The sequence below is a fragment of the Sus scrofa genome, chromosome 15, assembly GCF_000003025.6.
Source record: "Sus scrofa isolate TJ Tabasco breed Duroc chromosome 15, Sscrofa11.1, whole genome shotgun sequence".
NCBI lineage: Eukaryota > Metazoa > Chordata > Mammalia > Artiodactyla > Suidae > Sus > Sus scrofa.
In genome coordinates this window covers 136,218,370-136,232,248 of record NC_010457.5, presented here as the reverse complement: position 1 = coordinate 136,232,248, position 13,879 = coordinate 136,218,370, and the positions used below count along the sequence as shown (strand labels likewise).

Here is a 13,879-nt window from a genome sequence, read left to right as displayed (position 1 = left end):
GGCTGCAGGGAGGCCCTGGAAGCCGGGCCAGAAGGAGGTGATGCCCAACAGAGTAGGACGAGGCGGCTCCGCAGCCAAGAGCAGCGGAGGAGGCGCTGGCAGAAGCACAGGCCTTCCAAGAGGTGCGGAACACGTCGGAAGAAGGCCCCTGTATCCAGGCGGCCTCCGTTTTTGCAGGTCACCAGGAAGCAAGGGTGAAGCCGGTGTGACCCCTCAGCGGGTGGGCCAGGCCCTCAGAGCGGTGCATGAAAAGACCCACCAGCAGGTGGAGGACCCCATGACTCTGGAATTCGTTTGGGGCTTCAGTCGCTACAGCTGCCCGCCCCACAAGCTGGATGTAGTCAGGTCCAGGATCAGACTGATTCAGGTGGACTGGGCTCCTGGACCCTGACTTCCCAAACTGTGAATTTCTGGAAAGATCATAGCAATTTCCTTCCATAAGAAAGGACTAAGGAGGAGGCCCCCGGGATCCCTTTGCCCCCGGAGCCCTCGTTTGCCTGGCCCCTCCCCGCAAGGGCTCCTCTACTTAGCACATCAAGCAATTTGTGACATTCTCAAGCAGGCCACGTTCCATGCAGAGGGGGAAAAACTACTGGTTAGCAAAAAGAGGAAAGAAAATGGAAGATGCCTTGAACCCACGCCCCAGAGTCAAGGAGCATTCACACGCGGGTGCATATCCTTCCAGAAACATCTTGATGCATATATGTCTATAAATTGTTCTTATGGTAGTTATTGCTCATAACCATTAACTGTGTCCCGTAATGGGACGTGGAGTCAAGATAAAGCTTATCAGGAGCTCCTCTCGTGGTTGAGAACCAGACTAGTATCCATGAGGATGCGGGTTCGATCCCTGGCCTCGCTCAGGGGGTTGAGGGTCGGTGTTGCCCCGAGCTGTGGCGTTGCTGTGGCTGTGGCTGTGGCTGGCAGCCACAGCTCTGATTCGACGCCTAGCCTGGAAACTTCCATATGCCTCAGGTGCGCCATTTAAAAAAAAAAAAAAAAAAAAAAAGATAAAGCATTTCAGTTAAGCTAAGAGGAGGCTGAGTGTTTAGCTTGAGCTTGGCCAAAGGGCCAAGAGGTCAGCCAGGTGGACAGAGGTAGGAACGTCTCCCCCCACCACCACCAGGAGGGCCTGCGAGGACCACAGGGGTGGGTGCAGAGCCTGGAGTGTGAGGAGGGGCCGGGGAGGGACCTGTGGAGGTCAGGATGGCCCCGCAGAGAAAGTGGCGTGCCCCTTCCCGCCACATCCTGGCCAGGAAGCGCTTCCCAACAAAAGTTAAACCTGGATCTCCTCAGAGGAAGCTGGGTCAGATGTCGTTTAGGACATAGCTGTGTCTTTGGGCTTCGCGCTGGAGGCTTTGTCAGATCCGCCCAACAGCTTTTGTGTGGGAGGGAGTAGCAGGTATTCTGAAGCCCCAAAAGCTTGAGTGACTTTTCTAATCTGATCTCAAAGGAACGAGGAAGCAGAAAAGTCAAATGACAGTCTAAACACAGGCCTGAAAACAGTTGTGAGATGCTGAAGTTTTTTACAAGTTAAGTGTCCATCATGACACATCACGTTATTTGGATGCATTTTTATGGCAAAATGCAGTGGGTTTTTGTTGTTTTTGTTTTCCTCTCTTTCGGCCTCCCCTCAGCATATGGAGTTCCCAGGCCAGGGATCAGATCCAAGCTGTCATTTTGCCCCAAGCCACAGCTGCGGCAACACCAGGTCCTTTAACCCACGGCAGCAGGCCGGCATCGAACCCCCATCCTGGCAATGCAGAGATGCCCCTGATTCCATCGTGCCACATCGGGAAGTCTCAAAAAGCAGTTTTTAGCGATGATAGTTTCTGGGCTGATTTTGCACTTCCGGATCTGAAAGCAGATTATAATTTCACTCTCAGCTCAGAGGGAATAAGCCTCTTCCCCAACACGGTGATCTGGCTCCCACCCCCAGGGACAGACCTTGAGGGGACCATCAGGCGAAAAAGCCAGGAGTGCGCAGCCTGAATTTACATGTTATCAGGCATATGCCGAAATGCTTACCCCCAGTTAAAACAGGTGACAGCGGCAGCCCTCCTCGAATGTCGCCACTTACCCACTAATGCGAGGTGCCCAGCAGCCCTCCGCAGCCCACTTGACGTGCAGGCGCTGGCTCAGAGAAACTTCCGACGGGGTCTCCATTCATCAGAGTCCCTGTGTCAGCCAGGGAGAGGGAGGGGCCTGTGGCGGCCCCTGGGGGAGGGGATCGGCCACCGTCCGCACCTCTGTCACCCGCCCGACCTCGCCAAGACGACTCCCTGGGAGCCGATGTGCGACCCCGAGCGGTCTTTCGGAAGCAGCCCTCTGCCTCTTTCTCCCTGCCCGCATCTCGTGGACGATGGTCCAGGAAAACCCGTGGGCACCAGGCGGCTGTCTGCGCTCCGAGAGGACGTGTCCCTCGGTGCAGGGAGGCTCGCAAAGGATGGTCCCTTTCGGTACCTCGGCTTGGTAAATACATTCTGAAGGTCAAACCAGGAGACCTTCGCCCGTGTATTCTTGCTGAGAAACTGCTTTGTCCTCAACGACTGACGACTGTTGACGCGCCCTCGCGACCCCCGCACCGGGACAGTCCCGCACGCCCTACGTGCTCAGGAAATGTTTACAAGCAAACGAGATAAGGTCATAAAATTGGTAAACAAGGCGGAAAAAAACCCCAAGACCCAATCAAGTTGAGTGACGCCAAATAAAGGAATATAAATTAAAAGTTAGCTCTGTGTTTCGCTTCCTCTGCCAGCCAACTTTTATATCATTGTAATTACGCTGTAACAGACAGGCATCGCCTGTGCGTATTGAACAGTTCTTTGGATAAAGGTGAGGGGATGCCGCTGATGATTTCCTTGGGTTTTAAAAATTCTTTTCATGTCATCGTGATGGTGTTTTTGCAGAACGCGCAACTAGGCTCTGCCATTCGCTCCCAGGAGGGGCCACGGGCGAGCTTCGGGGAGCTGCTGGTTGCTGGATATCCTTGGCTGGCATCTGCAGAGAGCAGCTCCTCAGTGATATCTGTAACATTCCGGAATGAACGGAAAGGCCGGGACATATCTCAATCCTCTTCCTTAGTGGGCCTCACAGGGTCTGCTGGGGGTGACACCAGCTCACAGGTCAGCTGACGATCAGATGGGGCCGGGGTGCAGAGGAAGCTCATGACCAAGGGGCATGGCCGGCGTGCCCTGGAGCTGGGAGTGGCAGGACCCTGTCTGCCAGGACCATCTGCTCTGTCCATCCTGTCTCTAAAAGGCCATACCGTGGCTGGGACCACATTCTCACCTTGCTGCCAGCCGGCCAGGGCACCTGGGTTTCCTGCCCCAGTGCAGAGGGAGCCAGTGTGACTGGCTGCCAAGCGGGGCGGGCCAGTCCAGCCCCTCCCAGGGGGCCCCGTGTCTGTGATTAGAATGCTCTCCAGCCCACTGGCTGAGCTGGGGGTGGTGGGGGTAGTGGCCGAGAAGGTCCCATCAGAAAGGGACGCTGGTCAAGGCGGGCAGCATGACCCATTCAGAATCCTCGTCTGCCCCCCTCACAGGAAAAAGTGACTTTGGAGTTGAAAGGTAAAAGCTGCACATGGAATTTCTCCCCCCCAATAATTGGCAACATGAGCAAAATGGTAAATGTTTAAACTAGCAACCAGGAGTTCCTGCTGTGGCTCTGCAGGTTCAGACCCCAACTAATATCCACGAGGATGCATTTTTTCGATCCCTGGTGTCGCTCAGTGGGTTAAGGATCCTGCATGGCCATGAGCTGTGGTGCAGGTCACAGACGCGCTCGGATCCGTCGTTGCTGTGGCTGTGGTGTAGGCTGGCGGCGACAGCTCCGATTCAACCCCTAGCCTGGGAACCTCCATATGCCGAGGGGCAGCCCTAAAACCAACAACAACAACAACAAACGGCAACCGAAAGAAAGGATACATCCAATGACCTGTTGCTCTAAGAAGGGAAGCAGAAATGTTCCCTGGCGCCTTCTCCTCCAGTTAAAGGTGTCTCCTGTCCCTGTAGGTTATGTCCTTGCCGCAGGGAGAGTCACAGAGGTCACTTGCATTCACTGTCATGCTGTTTCCAAAACTGGCCTAACACTGCTCTGCTCCCCTAAGAGCTTGATAGTTGTTCTAGAAATAAAGTGGCACAAGTAGACCTGCCAATCCTGTTTTTACTTGCATGCATTAAACACCTATTTAGGGACCAGGCCCTATGCTGGTTCCATATGGGGCACAAGACAGCAGCCAGATGGAATCCTCCCTCATGGAGGCCCCACATCCCAAGGAGCAGTTAGGACAGGCTCACAATTAGCCAATACTCTGCTCAGAGAAACAGGCCCCCCGGGAGTGTAACCAGATGCCCCTGAGTGAGAGCCGCGTCTTTGGGACCTGTGAGAATCCAGGACGGCTTCACAGAGGAGGGACATTCGCCTCGGACCAGGGGGAACTGTCCATGGAAGAAGACAGGAAAATGAATTCTGGTCAAAGAGAAGCCCCCCCCCCCCCACCGACCCCTTCCAGCGTTTCCCCGCCCTCCAGCCAGAGTGAGGCCCAACAAGCAGGTGCACTCACGCCAGCTCCTGCTCCGGATCCCCAGGCGGCTGCCCGGCTCTCAGATCAAGGTCCCGTTCTGGGAAGAGCCGGGCTCACAGGCCTTCCGAGGTCCTTCCTGTCTCTGTCTCCCCAGCCTTGTATGCTCTGCTCACCCCTGTTCCAAAAACCCCTGCCCACCTGACTTCCCATTATCCAGAGGCAGCATAGCCTTCCAGCTCGGATACACACATATGGGTCCCTCTGCTGAAAGCGCTTCCCCTGCACTGTGCTCCCTTCCCTGGAGCACCCCTCCCCCCTCCCCCTCCTCCGTCCCCTCCCCCTCCCCCTCCATCCCCTGCCCCCCTCCCCTCCCCTTCTCTCCTCCTCCCCTCCCTCTCCACCCTCCCCCTCTTCTCCCCAGCTTCTTCTTCTCCCCCCTCCTCCCCCTCCTCCTCCCCCCTTTCCCCCTCCTCCCCTCCCCCTGCCCCCTCATCCCCAGCCTCAGCTTCCTCCTCCCTCCCTCCCCCTCACACTCACCATCTGTAGGGGCTCCCAGAAGCGAAATCCAGGGCAATCTGAGTACCTGAAACAAAAAGGGCAGCAAGACTGGTCGGCAGGACATTAAGTAAAAAACACAAAAGGTCCGCGGATGCCTTGTGACACCTGAGGAGAGGAGGACAGTGATAAGGAAGATGCCGACAATGCCACTTAGTCATGTTGCAGCCCCTTCTGTCCGCGCATCGTCTCTGTCCTCCAAGGACACATCTTGTACTCAATTCTGATTTTCTCGCTTCTCTCGCTGATGTTTCTCCAGGGACCGGGGGTCCTGGGACTCGTATCTGGGTGGGCTCCTTCCCCAGTGAGCTTGGATCTCCTGGGGGTCCTGGAAGGTCCATAGGCTTGGAACCCCTGAGGTTTCTGGGTCCAGGTTTGCTCACAGTTTCTGCAAGGCAGGTGCCCCCCGCCACGTGGCTGCAGCAGCCCCTGTGTGTGTCATGAGCCGTGGTTCCAGGCAGGTCTTCCATGACCCCCCCACCCAAGGAAGTGAGAGTCTCCCAGCACGCTGCTCCTCCTGGGGCTCTCATCACTCCGAGCCGCAGTGTCCTGGCTGCCATGCGGCCTGAGAGGGGGAAGCTGGGGGGATCCAGGGCTGGGTGCTCCCTGTGGGGGAGAGATGGGGGGATCCAGGGCCAGGCACTGCCCCACCGCCACAGCATGTGGCCAACGTTGTCCAGAGTCATCAGGAGTTCGTGTCTCACTGTGCTCCCTCCAAGCCTCGCAGAGACCAGGGCCCGTGCTTTGGAAAACTCCTCACGCACACAGTGTAGACAAGCTTCACTCTCTTTGTCCTCATGGGGTGACAGTAACCATGACCCTGGCCTTGGCACCGGACGCTTTGTAAGTATAACCGCTGTGCAGAAACATCAGATGGGTGTTTGCGGGGTCTGGCCCTTCACTGCTGGGAGCAGCAGACCCTGGCAGCCTAGAGCGGAGGGAAGTTCTGCTGGGGGTCGGGGCACAGCCCCCACCTGCAGTGCAGAGTTCCCGAGGCTCTGATGGGGCTGCACAGAGGCAGCAGGGGCCAAAGATGGTGTGGCCGTGCTCTCTGTGCACGGGGGGACCCAGGCCAGGGAGGCCAGCAGGACCTCCAGCTCAGGTGGAGGCCCGGGACTGGCTTCCTGGCCCCCTGGCCCAAGGAGGGGACAGGCAAGCAGAGAGGCAGCAGCTCGGGTGCTCCCACAGCCACGACCCGGCAAGGAGTGCAGAACACAGACAGGAAGCAGAAACGAAGCTGGGTCGCAGGGCGGTCCCATCATGGCTCAGTTAGGGTGCAGAACCTAACATAGCATCTGTGAGGACGCAGCCTCGATCCCTGGCCTCAGTAGTTTAAGGATCTGGTGTTGCCGTGAGCGGTGGTGTAGACCACAGATTCAGCTCAGATCCTGCGTTGCTATGGCTGTGGTGTAGGCCAGCAGCTACAGCTCTGATTCGATCCCTCGCCCGGGAACCTCCATATGCAGCAGGTGCAGCCCTAAAAAGAAAAAAAAGAAAGAAAGAAAAAAAAAGAAAAAGCTGTGTCACAGGAACGTGGTGGGGAAGGAGGTGGCAGAACTCAGAGGGTGGCGTGGGAGCATTAGCTTTCAGAGCAAAGAAGGAGCAGACCATTAGAACACAGGCCCAGACTCAGGGTCAGGGTCAGGGGTACCCCAGTGAGACAACTGAGTCTGGAAGGCGGTAACGGGGAGCCTGCAGGCAGGGTGGTCTCCAAACCATCCACACCCCGGTCGGTGGACACAGCGCTCCACGCCCAGCCTGCCCAGCAGGGAACCTGCCCAGTTGGGCGGACAAGGGGCCGGACCTTCACCCCATAAACCAGGAAAAAATATTGTTGCTGAAACTCAGCCTCTGTTCCCCGGTGCTGGATAGAAACGTGGAGACCGAGTTTGGGGTGAAGTGGAAAAGAACAGCTTTATTGCTTTGGCAGGCAAAGGGGTGACAGCAAGCTAGTGTCCACAAAACTGTGCCCCTCCCTGGAAGGGGCGTGAGGAGTCTTACAGGGTCCAGGAGCAGGGCATGGTCAGTTGTGAACAGTCTTCTGATGGGTGGGTGGTGAGGTCTCAGGGAGGCAGCGTCATCAACCTTCTGGTTCCAGCGAGTCTGGGGTCTGCGTGCCTCTGGGCCACACACAGTTAACTTCTTCCTCCTCGTGGGGACTTGGGTGTCTGCAAAACAGCTCACAGGACGGGGCTCAGAATATTGTCTCCAGTCCTTGAGGAGGAACTAAAGATCCTTGACTTTGTTGAATGGCTAAACAATCATTATTTTGTCTTGTCTGTTTCCCTTTCTATCTGCATTTTCTTACTTCTCTGATTAAATTTATCCTTTGGCTAATATTTTTCGACGAAAAGCAGGCCGAGGACATGGTGAGGGTCCTGGGTCCCTAGGGTCCTGCTCAGTGACAGTTTGTGCTTTTCCGTGGTCGCAGGTGTCACCATGTCTGGTCTTTGGCTGTTTGATCGCCATGGGTACACCCGGCCTGTAACTAACAGGAGCGTTACTCGTCTTTGGCTGTTTGATCGCCATGGGTACACCCGGCCTATAACTAACAGGTGCGTTACTCTGCTTTCACAGGAAGAAGAGGAGGAGTGGAAAATGTCACCGAGTGTGTTCCTTCCTACGATGGAGGAAGGAAACAACACCTACCGAGGTCAGTTTAGGAGGATTTGCGTGGTGACTGGGGTGCCCCTGTCCACCCCGCATGGCCCCAGCCTTGGGTCGCCGGCCAAGAGAGGCTGCAAACATGCACCTTGCCACCAAGATCTTCTGTCCGTCCCTCCTTTCAAATTCCTTTGGTGGCTTCAAGGTGTATCGCTGCCAAAAGAGCCAGAGGAAAACAATCCAAACTTCCATTTTTCTCTCTTTTGTCCTTTTCAGGGCCACACCCGTGGCATATGGAAGTTCCCAGGCTAGGGGGTTGAATTGGAGCTGCAGCTGCCAGCCTACACCACAGCCACAGCAACGTGGGATCCAAGCCTCCTCTGTGACCTGCACCACAGCCTGTGGCAAGGCGGGATCCTTAACCCTTGAGCAAAGCCAAGGATTGAACCTGCTTAGTATCCTGTCCTCGTGGATACTAGTCAGGTGCTGCACCTGCTGAGCCACGGTGAGAACGCCTTCATTCTGTTTTAAATGCCTGAGGCCAGTTGAATATTCTTTTGCCAGGAACAAAAGGGGCGGACAGTTTTCCCTGGATTGTTTACATTGAGAAAATCAATACCGTATGTACAGTAAGATGTTTTAATCCTATTAGACTAAGACGTGCTTGAAAACGGACACCTAATTCTTTTGTCTCGCGTTCAGCCTGCTTAGAGTATCATCTGGCTCCATGCGCAAGTGTCTGAATGGGTCTTGCAGATATTCCCACTACAATTGACTGGAACGTTATCCAATTCCTTGGGTTCTGCTCCACCCTGGAGATAAATCCCAGCCCAGGATGACCTGCCAAGCTGACCTTGGCCACTAGTGCTCTTTGGAAATTCCTGAAAAATGCAATAAGGATGTGGAGCTGAGTATTCCCATACATCTGTCACGCCTCCGCCTCCATCCTCATTCCAGTCGTATCTGGACAGCCCCGTACTAGTATTTACCTAATAGATAAGTTTTTACATTGGTTCATGGTTTTACCCCAATTAACTGAGCCTCATCCCAAGCAACGATATTAAAGCCTGATGTGCTGGTTATATAAAATAAGAATGTCTGTGCACTTCCTAGAATTATCTCTCGTAACAAGGGTCTCCCTCTTCGTGCGATGCTGAACCAAGGCAGAAGCACAGGGAAAGGCTGACCCTGGCAGGATTTGGCATCTGCTGTAACTGGAGGTGGGAGGAGGTCAGTGGGTAAAGTAACACTGCTTAGGTGTCCAGGGCATGAAGGCTTTGTCTTTTCATGTCCATCTCACTCACCTTTCCAGCAACGAGCCAGAGGGAGACATCACTAAGCCCAGACCAGCGGGTACTAATAGAAGACCTGCCGTCATCCAAATCTGAAAATATCCACTCTGTTTTTTCTTTTCCGTTATGGTTCATTGGGGGTATTGAGTGAACATCCCTGTGCCAACAGGAAGAGCTTGCTCCTTATCCACGCTGTGTATACAAGTTTGCATCTGCTAACCCCACACTCCCAATCCATCCCCCACCTCTCCTCCTTGGCAACCACCAGTCTCTTCTCCTTCTGTGAGTCTGTTTTTGTTCCATAGATATGTTGGTTTGTGTTGTATCTGACGCCACACATAAGTGATAGCGTATGGTATTTGCCTTTCTGACCGACTTCACCTGGTATAATGTCTAGGTCCATCCATGTTGCTGCAAATGACATCATTTCATTTTTTACGGCTGAGTCATATTCCATTGTGTCTATGTACCACATCTTCTTGATGCACTCCTCTGTCGATGGACGTGTAGGTTGTTTCCATGTCTTGGCTGTTGTGAATAGTGCCCCCGTGAACATAGGGGTACATGCATCTTTTTGAATAATAGTTTTGTCTAGATATATGCCCAGCAGTGGGATTGCCGGATCATGTGGCAAGTCTATTTTTAGTTTTTTGAGGACCCGCCATACTGTTCTCTATAGCAGGTGCACCCTTTGACATTCCCACCAAGATGAAAATATCAGCTCTTTAAGGCCAGTGGTGAGCAGTGGTGCTGAGCAGTAACTACCGAAACACCCATCACGGACATATTCACTCAGATATTGACTGCGTCCGGTGTGCAGGTGCAGCACTAGCCTGGAGATGCAAAGCTGCACCTGCCATCAGCAGGCTAACGATATACCTGGGGCTTTGGTGACGGATGGTAGGGACAGTGCTGTAAGGCGGGTGGCTTGTTAGGCTGGCTGCAGCAACCTCCGAGGGACCCAGCTAGGAATCGCAGTAGTCCACACTGCAGGGTCACCGGCCTGGCTGTGCTGTCCCCAAGATTCAGAGCTGTGTCCCAAACAGTAGCAGCCATTTGTCATGACACGACCGCACAGGACATTGTGTATGGTCTATGCGTACTGTTTTCATTTCCTATTCTGCAGATCTGTCACCAGCCTTCGAGATAAGTTCCCGAGCTTTTGAATCGTTAGGCAATTTGTCCGCCCCTTCTCTTCTGAGGACCTCCCTTCTGGCGCTCTGCCAGCTGTCCTCCTTGGGGCTTCCTTGGCCCTTCCCGACTGTCACCCCTTCATTTTCCTGTTACTCCCTCGCATTGGTCCTGAGGGGGGCTGTCGGGGGCAGTCCTAGGTGCCAAGTACATCTCAGTATCATCTTACACTCAGTCAGGCTGCAAAGGACCTGGCTCCCCTTGCCTCTGACATAACTACATGGAGAAAGAAAAGTGGAGAGGAGGCCAGGTCCTCAACTGCTTTAGTGGGGAGGCGGGAGCTCCTGTCTGAAACTGATGACTCCAGAAGTAGTGGTGTAAGCGTCTTCTAGACCTGGGGAGAGGAACAGAGATGACCTCAGGGAGCCCACATGATGCAGAACAACCTCACACTCTCCCGCCGTGGGCCCTGTGCTCTTCCTTCCACGGGCTACTCACCCTCCCACCTGAGAGCCATCGTACCTTCTGTTCCCCTTCCCTGGAATGCTTATCCCTTCAGGCCTTCCCTGAGACCCACGGGGGATGACAGTCTCCCCACCTCGCCTGTGCCCAGCCCTGACCCCGCGTCACTCCCTCCATCCAACATCCCTGTGTGGGTTCCCGCTTGCCCCATGAGAGCAGGGCACCGATTTCATGATTTATGAACAAATCGGGTTTATGAATAAATCTGAAATCTGTTCAGTGCATTTTGAATGAATGAATGAAAGAATGTAGGAATGAGTGCCGTTGGACAAGGTAACTGGAAGAGGAATTTTTAATACAGTCTTTGTAATACTCTCTGTGCATGCATTATTTTGATAGAAACAGAAATTATTACATTAATGAATTCATTAATGAATTTATGGCATTAAAATGAATAAATTATTGCAAATGTATTGATACATTTATTACATTACGTTTATCGATCAATTTATTACCTTAATAAATGTGTCGCATTAATTAAACATTAATTACTCTAATGTTCCCACGGGAAGCCTGCTGACCCGCCCAGCCAAGCTCTTGAAACGACTCACGCCTTGTGCGTGATGTGTTTCCATCAAGGATAAGAAAACACAAGCCACTTGCGATCAAGGAACGTGAAGCATGATTTTCCTAGTTGGCTGTTGGGGCATTTGATGCCTTATCTGCCAGGTCTTTGGTAATTTGCAGAAATTAAAAGTTTTCATTAGAGAATTCTTTTCATAAAAATCAAAGGTTTTCCTTCTCAAACGAAACATTAGCATCTTAATCACTGAGATTAGCCCCCCACCCCCACCCCCACATCACCCCTCAATGTGTGAAAACTGCCGAAGCCCTGGCTTTCCCCCGTCTCGGATAAAAGCTCATTCTCTACTGTAGGAAAGAGCGGGCAGCTGTTTTTCTTTGAGAGCCCTGAATGGCTTCCTGCATTTATAAACGTCCATGAAATTCTTGAAGGGATTGAGAAGTGCCCTGTGCAAAAGTGTCATGAGAAAAACAACGTTTCAGAGGAAAACCAGGTCCATGTATAGGGTCCAGAGATGCAGTCAGCACAGGGTACTACAAACTGCTCTATGTGTAAAAAAAAAAGAGGTACACCTCCTAAATGGGGATGTCTCGAGATGCCATTGCTTTTAGAGAAATAACCACATCTTGCTCTCCTTTCTCTTGAACCTTCTGCGTGCCTCTCATTATTAAACGCTTTGCTTCCCGGTCTTAGTAAATCTATCACGTGAAAAAGCAAAGTGGCTTCCTTTAAACCACAAAGCAATTTTGCTCTAAAAGATCTTAATGAAACACACGGGTTTTGTGGTTGGAGAAGATTTTGTCATCATCCAAGGGGAACCCTCGTAGAAAAGACGTGTTCTTAGAGAATAGCACGTTTTAACACAGTGACACCTTTTATAGTGTTTTCAAGGAGGAAAGCTGACAATTTTAAACACATAAAAAGCCTTGTATTATTCCTCCATGTCGAGGTTTCCCACAGTTTGAGCTTATTTAAGTTGTCAGAACATGTATGGAGAAGAAGCACTTGCCTTCCAGGGAGGAGCCCGAGGACTGCCTGTGCCTTTTTTACAACTCAACTCCGTACATGCTCACCGCAAACCATCCACCTTCTTGGGGGTTTCAGGCTGCAGACGGAACTCTCAAATATTCATGACTGCTGACATTTTTCGCATCAATGGGATGATCTAGAGAATGTAAGCAATGCATGTTTTTCTCGCCCCGACTCTGGTGAACGGGATTGACCTCTGTGACTGGCGTGCGCTTGCGGGAAGGATCATTTAAAACAGGGAAAGTTCAGCCCCGGCTTTCGAGCTGTTTCCTCTGCCTTGTGGCCCCATCGTCCTTTCTCAGAGCCTCTGCCCCTTCCTGTCCACACTGCAGTCCCAGGCTGATTACCCGCCCCGTCTGGGTAATGTTTCTCCTTGAACTCTGACCCTCGCCTCTGAGGTCACCCTTAGACAGGCACTGGGAGGCACAGCCCCAAACCTCTCCTGCCCCATCATCTCGTTCCATCGTTTGAGCCCCAAAGGCTGAGCCACCTCTCATGTGGTGGCCCTGCTGGGGAGGGGTTCCTTGGGGACATCAGTTCTAGGAAAATTTTACCACCTTTGTGATTTGCTTCTTGTCTATTTCTTTATCAATCCACAGTAGCCACCCTAGAAAGGATTTGGGTGCTTTCTTCGTCATTTTCAAAAATCTGTCCCTGAAACTTCGCATCACCCATAGATTCCTCCTTCATATCATCCTGGAAAAGACCATGGTCGGCCAAGGACTGGCCCCACCCAGGCCACCCTGCCCTCAGTTTGCTGGCGGGCAGCCTGGAATCCAGACATCCAGACCCTCTGCTCAGCCAACCGTCCAGGAAGTGAGCCAGGCCCCACCGACCTGTGTGTGGCCACAGCTTGTGATGACCCTTTTGTGATTCCAGAAATTTCCATGACCACCTCTGGGAGCGGCGTCAAGGGTCTCCAGCCTGTGGCTTGTGGACCCATCCACACTTTAGGAAAACAGCTGCATACCCAGATCCTCTTCCCCCATGTGAGTCCCACGTGGTCCTGGCTCAGATCCCTCTAAGAGGAAGGACATCACTGGCCCTCAGCATCCGTCACTTCCACCTTGAGAATGTGTATCTGCTCTCGGGGCACAAGTGTTTTACAGTAGCCGCTGTCCTGCCTGGTTCCTCTCACCTCCAGAGGTAGAGATGGTTGATAAGGAGAGAGAGGACAGTACGACCAGCCACTGGAAAGGGGCAGGACGGGTTTTCACCCAGTCAGAGCCCTTGGGGGCAGTTCCCTTGACAGGTCACCCGTTCTGGAGCATCAGCATCTCATCACCCTGTTGCTCCATCTTTCAGGATCTGCGGCTGTTCCTGGCTCGCACCACATCTCCTGCCTTCGTTCCCTTCCTGCCTCTTCGACTCATCCCTGGCCCCTGGGATTTACCCAGAGGCTCCGCCCTCTTTTCTCGCCTATTTGCCCACTTGACTCTCCAAGCATCCTCTCTGCGTTCGTGGTTGACACCTCTTGTTACCAAATGCAGTTCGTGTGCCTGATGCAAAGTGAGGCCAAACAGCGAAACCTCCGAGCTTAGAGCAGAGAAAGGTTTGTTGAAGGGCCATGTGAAGAGACAGGTGGCTCATCCCCACCCCAAAAAAACCCCAAACTCAAAGGCTTGCAGCAAAGCATTTTTCAAAGCAAAGCGAGGGGGCGTGTGGCTGGTTGTTGCACCGCTTGTGGTTGGAATCCTT

General features: G+C 53.1%; 1 protein-coding gene across 1 annotated transcript in view; it reads left to right on the top strand.

Moving 5' to 3' along the window:
* The window catches only part of IQCA1 (IQ motif containing with AAA domain 1), a 169,544-nt gene that overhangs the window by 90,477 nt on the left and 65,188 nt on the right, over positions 1–13,879 (top strand). Inside the window, exon 9 of the mRNA XM_013984621.2 lies at positions 7,658–7,733. Coding sequence (XP_013840075.2) covers positions 7,658–7,733 — 76 coding nt within the window. The remainder of the gene's footprint in view (positions 1–7,657; positions 7,734–13,879) is intronic.